Source organism: Xyrauchen texanus, chromosome 50, assembly GCF_025860055.1.
Source record: "Xyrauchen texanus isolate HMW12.3.18 chromosome 50, RBS_HiC_50CHRs, whole genome shotgun sequence".
In the NCBI taxonomy this organism is placed as follows: domain Eukaryota; kingdom Metazoa; phylum Chordata; class Actinopteri; order Cypriniformes; family Catostomidae; genus Xyrauchen; species Xyrauchen texanus.
In genome coordinates, this window is record NC_068325.1 from 1,325,911 (window position 1) to 1,343,552 (window position 17,642).

The 17,642-nt window shown below is 37.3% G+C and overlaps 1 protein-coding gene across 1 annotated transcript; it reads right to left on the minus strand.

The window, feature by feature from the left end:
* Positions 1 to 1,849: 1,849 nt before the first annotated feature.
* LOC127641471 (kininogen-like) lies at positions 1,850 to 17,021 on the minus strand. Its single transcript, XM_052124500.1, has 7 exons — positions 16,733 to 17,021; positions 14,656 to 14,772; positions 11,534 to 11,606; positions 7,656 to 7,828; positions 4,708 to 4,818; positions 2,419 to 2,511; positions 1,850 to 2,301 (listed from the first exon to the last, which is right to left on the minus strand). The coding sequence occupies exons 1-7, from the start codon at positions 16,928 to 16,930 to the stop codon at positions 2,029 to 2,031; spliced, it is 1,038 nt and encodes a 345-aa protein (XP_051980460.1). The 5' UTR covers positions 16,931 to 17,021; the 3' UTR covers positions 1,850 to 2,028.
* Positions 17,022 to 17,642: the final 621 nt, after the last annotated feature.

Below are 17,642 nucleotides of genomic sequence, written 5' to 3' on the forward strand. Positions count from 1 at the left end.
ATTAAATGAAGCACAGAGTCATATCTAGAGACCAAAGGGATTTTGAAAAATGATGTAGATACGGTTGAAAATGTCTGTATTTAAGGCATGGTGCCTTGATCCCACCAAAGAATAAAAAAATAGAATAAAAGATAATTCTGACATTTTATTTCAATTCTTGTGATATAAAGTTGCAATTACATTACATAAAATAGCAATTGCAAGATATAGCTACATTTGCGAGAAATAAAGCCGCTATTGTGAGATATAGTTTCAACTGCATGATAAAGTCACAAGTGCTGGATATAAAGTCACGTTTGCAAGATAAAATATAATCGCGACGGCATGCTATAAAGTTGGAATCGCTAATATAAAGTTGCAATTGTGAGATAAAATTTGCAATTATGTTATATAAAATTGCAATTGCAAAATAGAATTTTGCAATTGAAAGTAATAAAGTCACTTTTGTGTGATATAAAGTCACAATTAATAGATAAAGTTGCAACTGCATGATATAAATTCGCAATTGTGTGATAAAAAGTCACAATTGTGAGATATAAATTTGTATTCGTGTAATATTGTCGCAACTGTGTGATATAAAGCTGCAATTGCGAGATATACAGTAAAAGTTTCTTAATATAAAGTCACATTGCTAGATAAAGTTGCAATTCCATGATGTACTGTAAAGTCGCAATTGTGAGATATACATTTGTATTTGCGTAATATTGTCGCAATTGTGTGATATAAAGTCGCAATTGCGAGATAACTTTGCAATTTCATGCTATAAATTAGCAGTTGTGAGATGTAAATTAGTATTTGCATAATATTGTCACAATTGTGTGATATAAAATCGCAATTGTGTGGTATTATCACAATTGCAAGATATAAAATCATAATTGCAAAATAAAGTTGCAGTTTCATCCTATAAAGTAACAGCAAAATATAAAGTAGCAATTGCGATATAAATACATTGGTGAAATAAAGTCATAATTTTGAGGTAACGTTGCATTGGTGATATAAAGTTGTAATTGCGTGATATAGAATTGCAATTGCAAGAAATAAAGATGCAATTGCAAGAATTTGGTAGATATAAATGGAAAGATATACAGTAAAGTGGCAGTTGTAAGAGAAAGCCCCTAATATAAATTATATTGTGTTATAAAATCGCAATTTTGACTTTATATCAAAAGCAACTTTACTATCAGTGTTGGGGAGTAACAGAATACATGTAACAGGATTACATATTTAAAATCCTAAATATAAGTGTGGCAGGGCGACGGGCGGGCCAGGTCGTGATTCTACACACCCGGCCCCTAATCAGACTAATCAAGCCTCAGAGAGGGATAAAGGATGACTGGAGACTGCAGTGGGACAGAGAGAGAGATTTACAGGCAGCTGTCCGACACCTTTGTGTGTTTGTCTTTTTGTTTAAGTAGCTTATTAAAATATTACTTATATTGTCAAGCCGGTTCTCACCTCCTCCTTTCCATTAACCCCTTTACAATAAGTAACTGTATTCCACTACAGTTACAATTTAAATCATTGGTAATTAGAATACAGTTAAATTCAAATTGTACTTTGATTACTGAAGAGATTACTTTGTTTTTTATTCTGTGGTGGGATCCAGCTTTCATAGTTAATAGAGTCCATTTTGCCAACTCAAACTAAAATAATAAATATCAGTATATGTAAAAAGTATGGTTTGAATAATGAAAATTTATATTCTAACAATATTCTGCATTTTAACCTCATTTTGAAGTTTCTGTCTTGTTAAATGTGGCATTACCTTCTAATTATACCAATTCTCTATCTATAGAAATATTTACAGCTGTAATGAAGTTTAATAATGTTCCAATGATTCCTCAAACAATGAGTTCTGTATGTTCCTCTTTATTGTGACCTGTGAAACAGTGTACAGTGAATAAATGACACTTTATTCAAAACACCATACAAGTTATTAGAATGTTATTTCCCTTCTTTCCTTCATTTTCCTTTCTTTTATATTTTAAGATAAGCATTTGAAAACAAAGCCCCAAAAACATCACCAGCTCAACTTAACAAATCCAGATCACTCAGTTGGGCATCTGCTGTGGTTGAGTTTGGCTGTGCAGATGCTGTAGTGTTCAGTGAAGAAGGGCTGTCATTGAAGGGCTTGAACTCTTTCCAGGGTTTGGACGGGCAATTTAATGGCGTGCGCTGGGTTATGCTCATGATCTCCTTGGATTCCTCTTCGGGTTTTTCAATTGGTTTTGGACTCGGTGGTTTAGAGGGCATGCTCCTCAGGGGAGACCAGCCTGGTGGCCGTTTAATTCTTGACCCTCCCTGAAATAAAAATGTTCATAGAAATAATACATGAATTAGTTCATTGGAAATCTATACACTTATTATTTTGAAAATGATCTGTATAATTTAATACATGTAACAGATGGGCTGGCTCACCATTCGGGCACCAGCTGCACATTCGGTGTGCACTTCTGGACTCTCGTGCCTCCAAGGGGCCACATCCACAGTCGAGTTACACTGCATGAATTCCTAAAAAACAACAAGTTTAGATAGATATGAGGCTATAAGTACAGTATAAAGATAATAAGCATACACTGTAAAAATGTTTTGTTGAATTCAAAATTGTATTTAATCTTCCTGACCAATTAGGTTACACAAAGAAAGTAATTTGTATGGGTTAAATCAAGAAAAAAAGACAATTGAAGGTTACCCCTTTTTTGTCAGAGTACATTCCTTATTACTATAAATCACTATAAATAATAGAATAATAATAATTAAAATATTAATAATGTAAATCATTTATTTAAATTGTTAATCTGAGAGTAAAATGCATTTTTACATGGAACATTTACATTTATTCATTTGGCAGACACTTACAGTTTATTTAAACGATACATTTTTTTAAAGTAAATTTTACATATAAAACAGATTTGAAACTTTCTTTTCGACTGTAACTTGTCTAGGAGGAGTTCAATTCATTAACCACTCTCCCCAATTTGGAACGCCCAATTCCCAATGTGCTCTAAGTCCTCGTGGTGGCGTAGTGACTCGCCTCAATCCGGGTGGCGGAGGACGAAACTCAGTTGCCTCCTCATCTGAGACCATCAATCCACGCATCTTATCACGTGGCTTGTTGAGCGCATTACTTCAAAGACATAACGCGTGTGGAGGCTTCACCGAGAATTAACCACATTATAGCGACCACGAGGAGGTTACCCCATGTGACTCTACCCTCCCTAGCAACCGGGCCAATTGGTTGCTTAGGAGACCTGGCTGGAGTCACTCAGCATGCCCTGGATTTGAACTTGACTCGACTGCAGGTGTGTTAAAAACTTTTTTTGTTGTTGTTGTCCTAATTTGTTTTTCATTATATTTTTCCTCTGTCACATTCATCACAATATACAGATCTGAAATGTAGGTGGCGCTCTAATGCGTTTTAGCCCTCACAGATGTGCTCGTCCGTAGACATTCATTCTAATTTACAGTTCATGAATATTTTGGACTAGAAGCTCAATCTAAGTGTCATTAAAATGATCATTCCCTTTGCGATGATATATAACATTGTATCATATCATGTTTGTTTAGCATGCTTTTCCTGCTGGATGGTATTGTTATAACACTGGATTACTTACAGCAAGCTCACAGACAAGTAAACAATTTCAATAGTTTTTAGAAAACTGCCTACATAAAAGCAGATATAAAGTTTGGAGCTATTTGGGGCTTACAGCAGCAGTTATGTTGTTTGTAGATGTTTGTATTTTATGACATACAGAAATCATATTTTACTTTGTGATTCTTTTGAAAATCTTTCGAACTGTAGTATTAGAGCAACAAAATAAATTATACAGTCACATTCCTGAGAGTGATTTATGACATGTCCATTTAAGTGCTATGTGAGGGACTTTTATTTTTATATAAATATTTCTACCCCATTACCTCTAGGGGGCACTAATTTTCAACACGAATGTTTTCAGGCCTTATTTTGTTATTTTAAGTCAAATAAATGCAGAATTGATTGATATCTCTGAAGTTCACATTCTACGCTTTCAAATCGTACCTCATATACCGGACTTATTTATACGAAGACTTTAATGTTTTAAGCATAAACCTTTTCATGATGATGATATTTTAAGGGTTTCTTTCTTTATATAGAATATTACATTATATTAATTTGGGTAGTTATGATTGTAACATTATATGATTGTTTGGAAACTTCTCAAATCGTGCTGAATAACATGATATTAAAGTCTTGTTCATGCCAGATCAATTACATGCAGTCATTAAACCAAAATGGGGATAAAGCACTCAAATATTTCTAAAAGTCATGTTTGTTTTTTGCTTTTTTTACTTTTCATTAACATTTTATGCTGATAATATAATTTGTATTTTAAAAAAATCTTACATTACAATATTGTATTAATTGCAAAATGGAAGCATTTTCTTCAAATGGTCTCAGACTTTTGTACATGGAGAGAATTATGAATAAATATGATCTTTTATGTCCATATTTGAATCAAAATGTGCACAGATGTTAATAAAGCAAAAATAAAATATTTCAAAATAAATGAATTGGATTTTTGTTGATGCGATAAGAAAAATGCCTATATTAACACTATATTAACAATGCTGTCAGTCATTTGTTGTTAAATTCATTATTTACAAATTATTGTAGGACACAAATGTAATGTTATGTGTAGTGACCCAGCCAGTGATTCAGATTCTTACCCGCTCCTCCTGAACTGCATGACACTCTTCAGTAACAGCTTTGAATTCTGACTTGGTGCAGTTGCTCTTCTCCATGTCAAACTGCAGTTTATACCTGAATCCAGCAACCACCTGCACACAGAAAAGAACAACATGACCTTGACCCAAAACTTAACCCTGAGAATCCGAGATTTTCAAACTGGGGTCCAGGGAACTGCAAGGGTCCACTTATAAATAAAAACAAACAGATAAATACAAAAACAAGCAATAAATAAGTTAACATTTACCAATGTTGACATTATTACTGTTTCATTCTTCTTTCTAAAGGCTACATTTGAAAAAAAAAAACTTTTTTTGTATTTTTGTATTCTACTGACAGCCCTAGTAAGAAATAATAGTAAGAAACCGGTAACAGAAATGAAACAAATCTGCATATAGTTTTGAGCAAAAATATTTATTATTTATTTATTATTTATTAAGTGTTCATCTCTGCTCCCATGGAACATACATTCAAGAATAGTTTGTACTTGTGTTGTATCTTCTTAGGGCATTTCTCCTTTAGCGTGCTTACTGGGGGTTGTCAAAGAATATTCTCTTTAAAGCTGCTTTGGAATGATATTCATAGTAAAAAGCACTATAACAAATAAACAGTAGTTAAAACGTGTATCTTTAGGCCCTTACAGTACGCTAATAGGGGTATATAAAAGATATGCTGTTTAATTAATACCAAGATAACACTTATATTTCAATTATTTATTGGGGGCAGTGGCGGCTCAGTGGTTGAGGCTCAGGGTTACTGACCAGAAGGTCGGGGGTTCAAGCCCCAGCACCACCAAGATGCCACTGTTGGGCCCTTGAGCAAGGCACTTAACTCCAGGTTGCTCCGGGGGGATTGTCCCTGTAATAAGTGCACTGTAAGTCGCTTTGGATAAAAGCGTCTGCCAAATGCGTAAATGTAAATTATTTCTTTTAGCTTTATATAATTTTGCATTTGGTCTTTATAATAATTTGCTTAGGGGAAGTGACACTATTAAGCCCACATGCCATATAGGCCCACTTACTGTTTTATTTTGAAATATTAAAAAGACAGAACGCAAGAGAAAACTTTGTTGCAGAGAAAATGCACATATTTGATCGAAACATTCTACTTTTTATTTGGAGCCAGTCAAATGTTTTATTCTTGAGTTATCTGGGACCATATGACTCACGATGCAGAAGGAACGAACACACACACACACACGCACACACACACACACACACACACACACACACACACACACACACACACACACACACACACACACACGCACGCACACACGCACCCACCCCCACAGACACACACACACAGACTTGTTTTTATATCATTGTGGGTACTCTCCATAGACTTCCATGCATTTTATGGATTTTATACAGATCTAACGATAATTTATATCCCCTAACCATAACCCTACCCCTAAACCTAACCCTCACAGAAACCTTTTGGCATTTTTACATTTTCAAAAAAATATAGTTTAGTAGCCATTTCCCTCTTAGGGACCACTGGCTGGGTGACACAATTTAGGTGATCTCAGATTTTACTGTCACACACACACTCACACTCTCACTCACACACACACACACACACACACACACACACACACACACACACACACACACACACACACACACACACACACACACACACACGTTTGAAAAATATTTTTTTAACTATACAATTTTAAATGGCAAAATGTTTACTCTAATTCTTCTGTTTTTTATATTTTAATTTAATTTAATTTTCTAAATTTTGCAGTTCATTTCTGTTTCTTGATGTTCATTTTCTTGACATTATTATGCATTTAATTTGAGTTAATACATTTTCGTTTCAGATAAATTATTGGTAGAAATATGCTTATTCTGTGTCTTCTCTTTGTAACACCATGGTCAGGTTTGATTGCAAGCATAATAAAATTGACACTTTAATCAATTTTAAAATGCTAAGCTTATTTTTTTGTTCAAAATGTTCTTTTTATATGCAAATGAATGGTCAAATTGAGAAATGTACATGTAAAAAGAAATGTTATTTCATTATCATCGTCATCAAAAAATCAAATAAAAAGGGTTACACATCTAAACCTTCCGGTTGTAAAGTATAGTGTTATAGTGTATAGTTTTATTCCAATTTTTTTTTTTTTTTTTATGCATTCACTTTGACTCCACCGTAAATTAGGTTTATTTTTCCATTGACCCCTATTGTTCCTAATATGAACCTCATATCAAACTGAATTAATTGTCATCTCTAGATACTGAATCTATTTTCATTGCAGGGAGAAAATGAATAGACAGACAAAAAATTATAAGGAGTGTCCAAATATGATTAAAGTTTGCTGGATTCAGAAATTAAACATTTCATTAACTGGTTAAATGTTTGAGGTAAAAAAAAAAAATACATTTTTTTTTAAAATAAAAATGTAAATGCTTATTTAGTCAAATGTGAAGGATTTACATTTTTAAAAGCACAGTGGGCTTATTAAGAACTAATGTGGGAGAAATCATGTAAAACTAAGATTTGGGTGGGCTTAATTGGGTCAATTCCCCCATTTATTTTTCACTCACAAAATAAATGGGCCTTTATACATGAAAATATACAGCTACCTCTACATTTTAGGAAGGGGGTTGCATGCACATATAATATGTGGGGTTACTTGGCATCAAACATTATAACCAATTATCCATTGCTACCAATGGCCTAATTTAATACAATTCAGTCAAATGGATTAGATAGAGTTCTGAGACATTCACATTTTGCAGATGCTTTTATCCAAAGTGAATTACAGTGCAATCAGTTTAATCATGGGAACCGAACCAGTGTCCTTGTTGTTGCTGGTGCAATGCTCAATCAGTTGAACAACAAACACATTTGTATTAGTAGCTCAACTGATAAAGCATTGCACTAGCAATGACAAGGACACTGGTTTGAAAACTCTTACCTGTTTTGTTGCTGATGACAAGCTCTTAAAGAGGAATAAATGCATGTGATTGGTCATGCTGTTGGCTCTGGCCAGAGAATGAATGAGTGGTTCTCTCAGTTCCTCTTTATAAATATCAATGTTTTCAGGGCAGCCCAGACAACGTGCCTTCTCAGAGATAATAGATGGCTCAGCTGTCGGGGAATGATGAGGAAGAATGGAACACTTGTTTAAAGATCTTTGTATGATATTATTGTACATATAATCTAAAATAAATAAATTCTTCCATCAAATAGACATAACCAAGCAAATATTCAATAACTACAATGCTTTTTTTGTTGCTAGAAACAAGTCAAGTCAAGTCAAGTCAGGTTTTTATTGTCGTTTCAACCATATACAGTTAGTACAGTACACAGCAAAACGAGACAACGTTCCTCCAGGACCATGGTGCTACATAAAAACAACAAAGGACCAACACAGGACCACATGAGACAACACAATGAAATAAAATACCTATATAAAAAACCTATATATACCTATATAAAGTGCACGTGCAAACATGTGCAAAAAGTACGGGACAGTACAACAAATTTCTGACAATGAACAGGACAATAGACAGTGCAGCGCCGACCAGTACTCAGTAGTGCAAAAAGATGAGTTTCTAAAAATGTAAACATAACATACTATGAGATAGTGTTCTATGTACATAGCAGTTATTGAGGTAGCAGACAGTTATAAAGTGACAGTAATTAAAGTGCAACTCAGGACACGTGTGTGTCAAACCAGTCTCTGAGTATTGAGGAGTCTGATGGCTTGGGGGAAGAAGCTGTTACACAGTCTGGCCGTGAGGGCCCGAATGCTTCGGTACCTCTTGCCAGACGGGAGGAGGGTAAAGAGTTTGTGTGAGGGGTGCGTGGGGTCGTCCACAATGCAGGTTGCTTTGCGGATAGTGTTTTTTGTAAATGTCTTTGATGGAGGGAAGAGAGACCCCAATGATCTTCTCAGCTGTCCTCACTATCCTCTGCAGGGCTTTGCGGTCCGAAACGGTGCAAGTCCCAAACCAGGCAGTGATGCAGCTGCTCAGGATGCTCTCAATAGTCCCTCTATAGAATGTAGTGAGGATGGGGGTTGGGAGATGTGCTTTCCTCAGCCTTCGAAGAAAGTAGAGACGCTGCTGGGCTTTCTTGGTGATAGAGCTGGTGTTGAGGGACCAGGTCAGGTTCTCCGCCAAGTGAACACCAAGGAATTTGGTGCTTTTGACGATCTCCACAGAGGAGCCGTCGATGTTCAGCGGAGTGTGTTCACCTTGTGCTCTCCTAAAGTCAACAACCATCTCTTTTGTTTTGTCAACATTCAGGGACAGGTTGTTGGCTCTACACCAGTTCGTCAGCCGCTGCACCTCCTCTCTGTATGCTGATTCGTCGTTCTTGCTGATGAGACCCACCACGGTCGTGTCATCGGCGAACTTGATGATGTGATTCGAGCTGTGCATTGCTGCACAGTCGTGAGTCAGCAGAGTGAACAGCAGTGGACTGACAACACAGCCCTGGGGGGCCCCAGTGCTCAGTGTGGTGGTGGTGGAGATGCTGTTCCCGATCCGGACTGACTGAGGTCTCCCAGTCAGGAAGTCCAGGATCCAGCTGCAGAGGGAGGTGTCCAGGCCCAGCAGGTTCAGCTTTCCAATCAGGTGCTGGGGAATGATTGTGTTGAATGCTGAGCTGAAATCTATGAACAGCATTCGAACGTATGAGTCCTTATTGTCTAGGTGGGTGAGGGCCAGATGGAGGGTTGTGGTGATGGTATCGTCCGTTGAACGGTTTGAACGATACACAAACTGCAGTGGGTCTAGTGAGGGGGGCAGCTGGGTCTTAATCTGCCTCATGACGAGCCTCTCGAAGCACTTCATGATGATGGGTGTAAGTGCGACGGGACGGTAGTCGTTGAGGCAGGACACTGAAGACTTCTTTGGCATGGGGATGATGGTGGTGGCCTTGAAGCACGTTGGAACGACGGCGCTGCTCAGAGAGATGTTGAAGATGTCGGTAAGAACATCTGCTAGCTGGTCTGCACATCCTCTGAGCACTCTGCCAGGAATGTTGTCTGGTCCAGCAGCCTTCCGTGGGTTGACTCTACGTAGAGTGTTCCTCACATCTGCCGTGGTAAGACAGAGCACCTGGTCGTTGGGAGGAGGGGTGGACTTCCTTGCCATCACGTCGTTCTGCACTTCAAACCGAGCGTAGAAGTCGTTCAGCGCATCTGGAAGGGAGGCATCTTTGTCACAGGCAACTGATGTTGTCCTGTAGTTGGTGATGGCCTGGATGCCCTGCCACATGCGCCGCGTGTCACCGCTGTCCTGGAAGTGACTGTGGATTCTATGGGCGTGTGCGTGCTTTGCCTCTCTGATTGCCCGTGACAGTTTGGCCCTAGCTGTTCTTAGGGCTGCCTTATCGCCTGCTCTGAAGGCGGCGTCTCGGGACCTCAGCAGCGTGCGCACCTCCGCAGTCATCCACGGCTTCTGGTTGGAGCGTGTGGTGATGGTCTTGAGAAAGTGACATCATCAATGCACTTGCTGATGTAGCTGGTCACTGATGCTGTGTATTCCTCCAAGTTGGTAGAATCGCCATATTCAGAGACATACGTTTAGAAAAAGTGGGAAAATAGTAATGCAACATACAACATTGCATTACACAGCTGGTCATGTGACCTCAACATGGCAGCCTTTATGAGAGGGGAGCACCTGTGACGTGCACAGAACGGGGGCAGCAGGGGTGCAAGCCACTAGCCCCTTTCATTCACAAACCTAAAGGTGCCCTTTTGGTACAATTGGTTCATTGTAATAATTAAATTAAAATAGTTAAATATAATCTCGTAATAATCTCACAATAACAGTAATTATGTGTTATTATGAGATTTATTGTAAATCATGGACATATTAAAGAAAAATAAGCAGCGGTGCCTTTAAGAGCACTCACATTGGGGGCAGAACCCAATCGCAAGTGTTCCTCCCTATGCCCTATACTCACTCCGAAGTGCAGAGCCCTTGAAGTGGGTACTATGAAGGAAACATGGCATTTCTGAACAAATGTACCCTTTGCTAACATACATGTGGAAGGGCCATCTGAGAAAAATATTCATTTTCTCACTTTCGTTTTGAATGAGCTTTCGAGCGGCATCTCCTCCCGCAGCAGTGCCCTTCAAGAAAGCGAAAAATACAGTTTTGAATTCGCCCTAGAGCATCGAAGTGCCGTTACCTCAGACGAGTCAGATAAAAAGTCCACTCCATGTATTGTGTTGTAAGTTCATAAAAAGAATAATACTCGATTGCTACCGCATTTCTGACATTGCGCACCTGCAGTGTAGACAGATTTATTAGTAATAATGAGATTATAAAGGTTGCGTCGCTTTCAGTGATAGACATTTAATTTGTGTTTTATAGAATATTGACATAAACTGAAGGAGCTATCAGGTTCAGCCAAAGCCAGTTTGGTTTTGTTGAAACTAATAAGCAATTAGACTAATCACTTTCAGAAAAATACCATTAGGCTACCACAATACCGCCGCTCCTTATACGCATATTACACAGTCTGCGTATGGCACCAACTCGCTAGGGGGCAACAAATACTCAACCAGCAAAGAAATTTGTTAAGTATTTAGAATTAATACTAATTAAAAAAAACAAAACAGTGCCCTTTTTTATCTTTCCGCCCCTGTCCCTGCTAAGGTCTGTGGGGAGCACCCTTATACAGCATAGACCGATAAGTCTGGGCGACTCATATGGCTGGAGTCTTCATCTTCAGCTATTGATTATTTATATCTGAGTTACTATAACAATGTTAAACTGCATCAATACAATATGGACAACTCAGTTACTCTTAATTGTAGGATATGAGGTGACATACCTGAACAGTCGTGTAATACTAACTCGTGTCCAGTCTCTGTGAACAGCACTTTAGCATGACAGTTTCTGAGCACCTGGGGAAGCACAAAATGTACATGTTTTCTAGAGATACATCTGAAAGGTTTATTAAAGCATTAAAGGTGCATCCATTAACTGTTGTCTTTGTGTCATCTTGGGCTCACACTGACATCTAGCGGTTTGGCTGCAGCATAATTTCAATATAAAATCAATTTCAGCATAAAATCAATAGTTTTCAGTTTCAGATGTCATTGTAGAAATGTATTATTCACAGTCAGTCATGATTACTTTAATGAGTGAAAGTGTCAAATAACAGGACAGTTACTGAGATTAAGAGAGTAGTATTCAGCTGGTCATGTGATTCTAAAATGGCAGCTCTCTATCCAGAATCACGTTACTATACCTACATTTTAGCAAAATAATTTTTACATGGCTTGTTGTACATATTGCAGCGTTTTTTTGTTTTCTTCTGGTGAAATGAACACTAGATGCGCTACAACAACAATTGCTTTTATTACCTTTCACACAAATCACAAGTAAATCGGCAGTTCATAAACACGTATTTTCGTCCTGTTCCTCACACAATGCTATCTAAACACTTTTACTATAGCACATGACTTGTAAGGCGATACCTTTAATGTTTGCATTACATAACAAACGACATTTATAAGATTCTTCAAGAGTGTGTGATAGCTTAAATGATCCACTTGCGATGCAAAAGTCCTAAGAGCATGCAAGTCTTTGAGCTGAAAGTTTCAAAGAAGCATGACTAAATGACTTCGGGGCTTCAGCACTTGCATTTTTATGACACAATCTGTTTAAGGTTTAGGGTAAGGAGGACCGTTTTGTTGATTTAATACTGATAGCGCATTAAACTTATAAAACCTCATCTGTTTGGGAGAACATTTAACATGGTTTTAGCGCCCCACAGTGGACATTTCACCTCGGTAATGCAACGACGCATGTTAAGAACCACTTAAAGGTGCAATATAAAATAAATTTAGCCTACTGTACTAAAGCATAAATTATCAGAATGTGTTATCAGAAATGTAGGAAACATGCTAAGTTGAAATACTGGCTTCTCCGACAACAATGCTGTAGCCAGTATTGATATGTCCGTTCCAGGCTGGAATTTCGAGACATGTCCAGCTGCAGACCCGCAGCACCACCAGTTTCAGAACCCCAGTTTCAGAACCCCAGCGCCAGAACCTGAAGTGAGGGGCGGAGTTATTGACAATGAGACAAGCATGGCGGAGAGCACTGTGAGTTGTGTAACGTTTTTGACATCATGTTGTGAAAAATTATCGCATATATTAAGTTCAGCGTTTATCTGCTAAATATTTAATTTGTGCATAACTTTATCATCTTAATGAAGCTTGAATTTGTTGTCACACTTTACTGTATTAAAAAAAAAATTCTACGGATGGTTCGATACATTTTTGCGTGTTGTAAATGAGCCTTGCGGTGACGTTTTGAAGACATCTTGTGAAGGTGTTAAAGTGTTTGTTCCACGTTCCTCTGTTATATGCATTGTTTGTGAGTTAATGTTACCTTATAGTTGAGGTTTTTTTTTTTACGTTGAGATTATTGTGTGGTGCTTTCATCTCTTGTAGAGACATTTCGAATGAATGAAGACCACAAGGAAAAGGCCCGCAACAATCTCCTGGAACAGTCAGAAGCTTCCAGAGAGCCCTTTCTATTTCATTTTGTGTTCAGGGATGACATGGAGTTATTTTAGCAAGAATGTAAGGACAGAATGGGCCTGAGAGTGAATTCCTCATTTGATACATTTTAAGTTTAATTTATACAGGATTGTCATGATAAAATGGGCCTAGGGGTGAATTGGTCATTTGTTGTATATATTTTTATTGTTTCTTTTAAAATTATGCTGAATTTTCTCTCTTTTTAGTTTTTTGACATGTTTTATTTTACATAAAGAAAAATGCATGCTGCACATGTTCTTGTGAAATAAAGTATATTTTATATAAAATGCCCATAAGTTTCAAGCATTTTTTTTCACCATCATGATCAGGAAGTAACTCTCATAATACAATGAAACGGATAACTATATACAGTTATATTACACAAGATCAATGTTTTAAAATGCTTATTGTACTGTACCTTAAAGAATCATTATAACGTACGTATGAAGTATGATGTTTCGTTTGTAATAAAAGCCAAGTACTCTCCAAAACGTTAGGTGGCGCTACTCGGTTTCGAACGTAAGCTCCGCCCCTCACTTCAGGTTCTGGCGCTGGGGTTCTGAAACTGGTGGTGCTGCGGGTCTGCAGCTGGATACTATTGGGAATTTCTGTTTGTGTTTTTTGTCTGTGTGATCCAGCTCACTGCCCATTTCCCAATAGTATTTCGACACCCTGGGTTGCCAGATTTGAAACAAGTTAGCAGGCAAACAAAGCGCACTGAAGCCTTGGAAGCCAGCAAAACATCTATCTAACATTGACAGAGTTATAAAAAAAAAATCCACATTAGCTGGTTTATAATTGGCAAACAATACAAAAAATTGCAAACGTACACATTAGCTGATCAAATTACAGACAAGGCTCATTGCTTGCCATTGTCAGTTTGCTCATTCCTGCTGTATGTCCTCAATCTGGCAACCCGCGGAAGATTCGAGTCTTGACAGGAGCACTCTATCCAATATTTTGAATTTGGACTGCAGTCATTTAGCAATAAATAATTTTAATTTTATAAGATATTATAAAAATAAATAATTTACATTTTATAAGATTTTGTGTCACCACAGTAATTTTTTTCTTCTCACATAATAAAATCGTTTACACTCAAATCAATACTTCATGTCCATTTATTTATTTGGTAAGTAGCCAGGTAATAAGCGAGATAAAATACAGTCAGCTCCTGCCTTGCGTTGTGATTCTGATCACCCAAAACAGCTATGGTATGGTATTTGAAGATTTGGAATAAGTAGTTGTATGGTTTACTTTTACGGTAATGTTTGGTCCATGTTGATGTTATGACAGATGTTTTCATTGTAAACTGTCATTATTCCCCCCCAAGGTGAATAAATAATGACAGAATTTTCATTTTCAGGTGAATGTTTTTTTTAATTACCTCATCAGGTCTTACCTTATCCGCTTGTTGTAGGTAGTCACATTGTTGCCACACTTTGTCTCCCCCTGCAGGACAGTCTGTCTCTCTGCTGGTGAACCGCACAAACAAAACTTCACCTGATTCATTCTGAGCCTGTGAGAAGGACAGTATTATACTGTGAAATCTTAAAGTTGTGTAGACCGTAAAACGTTCTGTACAATGATGGTGTACTGGTGTAAAAGATTAAAAAAAAAGTAGTGGTAAAACTTGAATTGTCTTAATAATTGTTAATCAGTTAAACATTTTTAATCACATTAAGCACATATACAATAGTTGCTGAGAATTGTCGCATATGAGTGAATCATTGAAGAGACATTACAAGTGACTTTAGAAATCAATATTTTGTTTGTTTGTTTGTTTGTTTTATTTACATATCATTGAACATAAGTCTATCACTGGCCACAGTGTCCAAAGTGATCAATTTTGCAATAAAGTTTATCTGTCCTTGGAAGATTCAGACAGTTCACACAGAATGCATTCTGGTATTTTGAACAAAGATTTGAATTGTTGGTCTTTGAACACATGAATACATCATTCAAATAACCCGCCTCCTCTGTTCCTTCCACTCACCACCAGAGGACTCCATCACCTGAGTATTGACTTTTACTTTATAAACTACATTTCGCATAACCCCGTACCTGCTTCTGAATACATGCTCACCTGTTCCTCATCTACTCAGTAATATAAGACTCTCTCGCTATCATTGCGAGGTCTTGTTTCTGTTGTTATTACCTGCCTGTGTTTGATACTTGCTTGATTTAACCCTGTTTGATTCTCCGCTGCCTGCCTACGTTTACTCATGTTTATCTGGACTACTACTCTGATTGTTTGATGTCTGCCCTGACCCCTTGCCTGTTTATGACCACCCCTTTGATTATCCTTGAGTACTGCTACTGCTGGTGATTGACCTTTGCCTGTTTACCTGTTTTCATTATTATTAATAAAGCTGTGTATGGATCTCAACTCTGATGACTCATCATTACAACATCTTTGGCCTTTGTATTGCATCTTACTCCATTAGCACCACATATTTAAGATATTGTGTCAAGATCAGTAGTAGTTCAACTACAAAATTACACACAAAATATACTGCGTTGTTGTGGCAGATGAGTAAAACACCGATCAGACAATATAATGTTTTGTTCCCATATCATTACACATAAGTCTATCATTGGCCTACAGTCCACATCAATTAAGTTTGTCAATCTTCTCACAGGACGTGTTCTTGTGTTCTGTCTGCTCTATCCTTAATTTATGGTTTGTGCGTCAGATGGACGCACTGGTGTTCAACGCTTTAAACGCAAACTTTTAAGACGACCTGTCAGGTTAAAACTTTGAAAATTGCGTTTCGAGATCCCTACATTCTATACAGCGCAACAGTGCCCGCCCACTGGCTGTGTGCTGTCTGTGTTCCAGAAGTTCCAGACTTTTAATAAAATCCTTCATAAAAGATTTGTGATCCATGAACCAAATCACAACATAATGAAAATCGGACATAAAGATAAAGGTACAATGCTGTGTACTTACCGTCTTTCATGAGGCACAAACTACAATCCCATAAAGCATTGCCAATGATGTCGTTGAATATAACTATTGATTTTAGGTTGTTGATTGTAAGTATAAAAACTATATATATATATATATATATATATATATATATATATATATATATATATATATTTACATTTATTGCAAACTATTCCAATATGTATAAATATATAAGTAGTTTAAGGGTGATGGGAGACCGATCGTTCAGAGTGTCATGGGAGCACGCAGTCACTACGAGGCATGTTTCACGGGTTTTGTTGGCTGTGGTTCTCTGATTGGTGGATCTTTATCTGCTGTAACATGGGTAATGTACTTATTTATCAAACATGATTTTGAAATAATGAAGTTGAAATAACACAGACACAATTTCTATTCAATTTAACGACCCAATTATTTAGTTTTATATTGCATTTTATATAAAAACAATTATTTAACTAAATAAACGTGTTAAATTGACAGCCCTACATATAAAACATGTACTGTATGTATACGTGATACACCCTACCTTTGTAGCCTCCTGGATTTCATAGAGAGCCAGCAGAGTGCCAACGGTTAACAGCTCATTATGTTTGGAAAGAGTTAAATTCACAACATTTTCCACACGTTTATCATCGCACGGAATACTAGTGTCCTTTTGTCCATGTCCCCCAGAACAGCAAAAACAAATGAATGTAAAAACCTTCAAGATCCTGTCCCCCATCATTGTGCTAATGTCATCGATGTCTCTGCTCACAGTGTGGAGTGAGAGGGTTCAAAATTGTCCCCGTTGGACTCCTGTCTGCCCCTGTAATGATTTACTCGCTGTTATATAGCCCAAAAATCTCCACCTGTCCAAATATAAAGGGACGGTGCACTCCAGTATTCAGCAGCTGTAATGCAAATGTTTACTCATTTGAGATGCACTCCGAAACATGCACAGTTCCCCGAATCAATACCCCAAATTCTTTACAAAGACCTTTGCAACGGTGGTTTTTAATTGAGCCTTCGCTAAGAGCAAATGTTGAAAAGTTCAATCCAGAGCAATTCTTGTATTTGGACTCTATCATTTGTTATCAGACCAAAAGAAAGTGTTTGCATGTCATTCAATTTGTCTAAACCAATAAGATTATCGATTATATACTAGTGTTTAGATTCATATTACTTTTTTATCCACAGTTTTCAAACTATTGTAAGATTCATTCATTATTTTGACACATATTTTTAAAGTAACCAACAAGCCCAGAGCTTTGTAACAGAGACAAGTATGCACCATTCACCAACATTGGAATGCTGAGTTGCATTAAGTAAACCAAGCTGTGTGTATTTAAGGGCATACTTTGTTCCCCTACCTTTGACCTGTGTGTTTTCCTCTTATATCCCAAAAAAATGTTGTCGCAGCAAACTTGTTCTCTACAGAGGCGGTATTTGAACACACA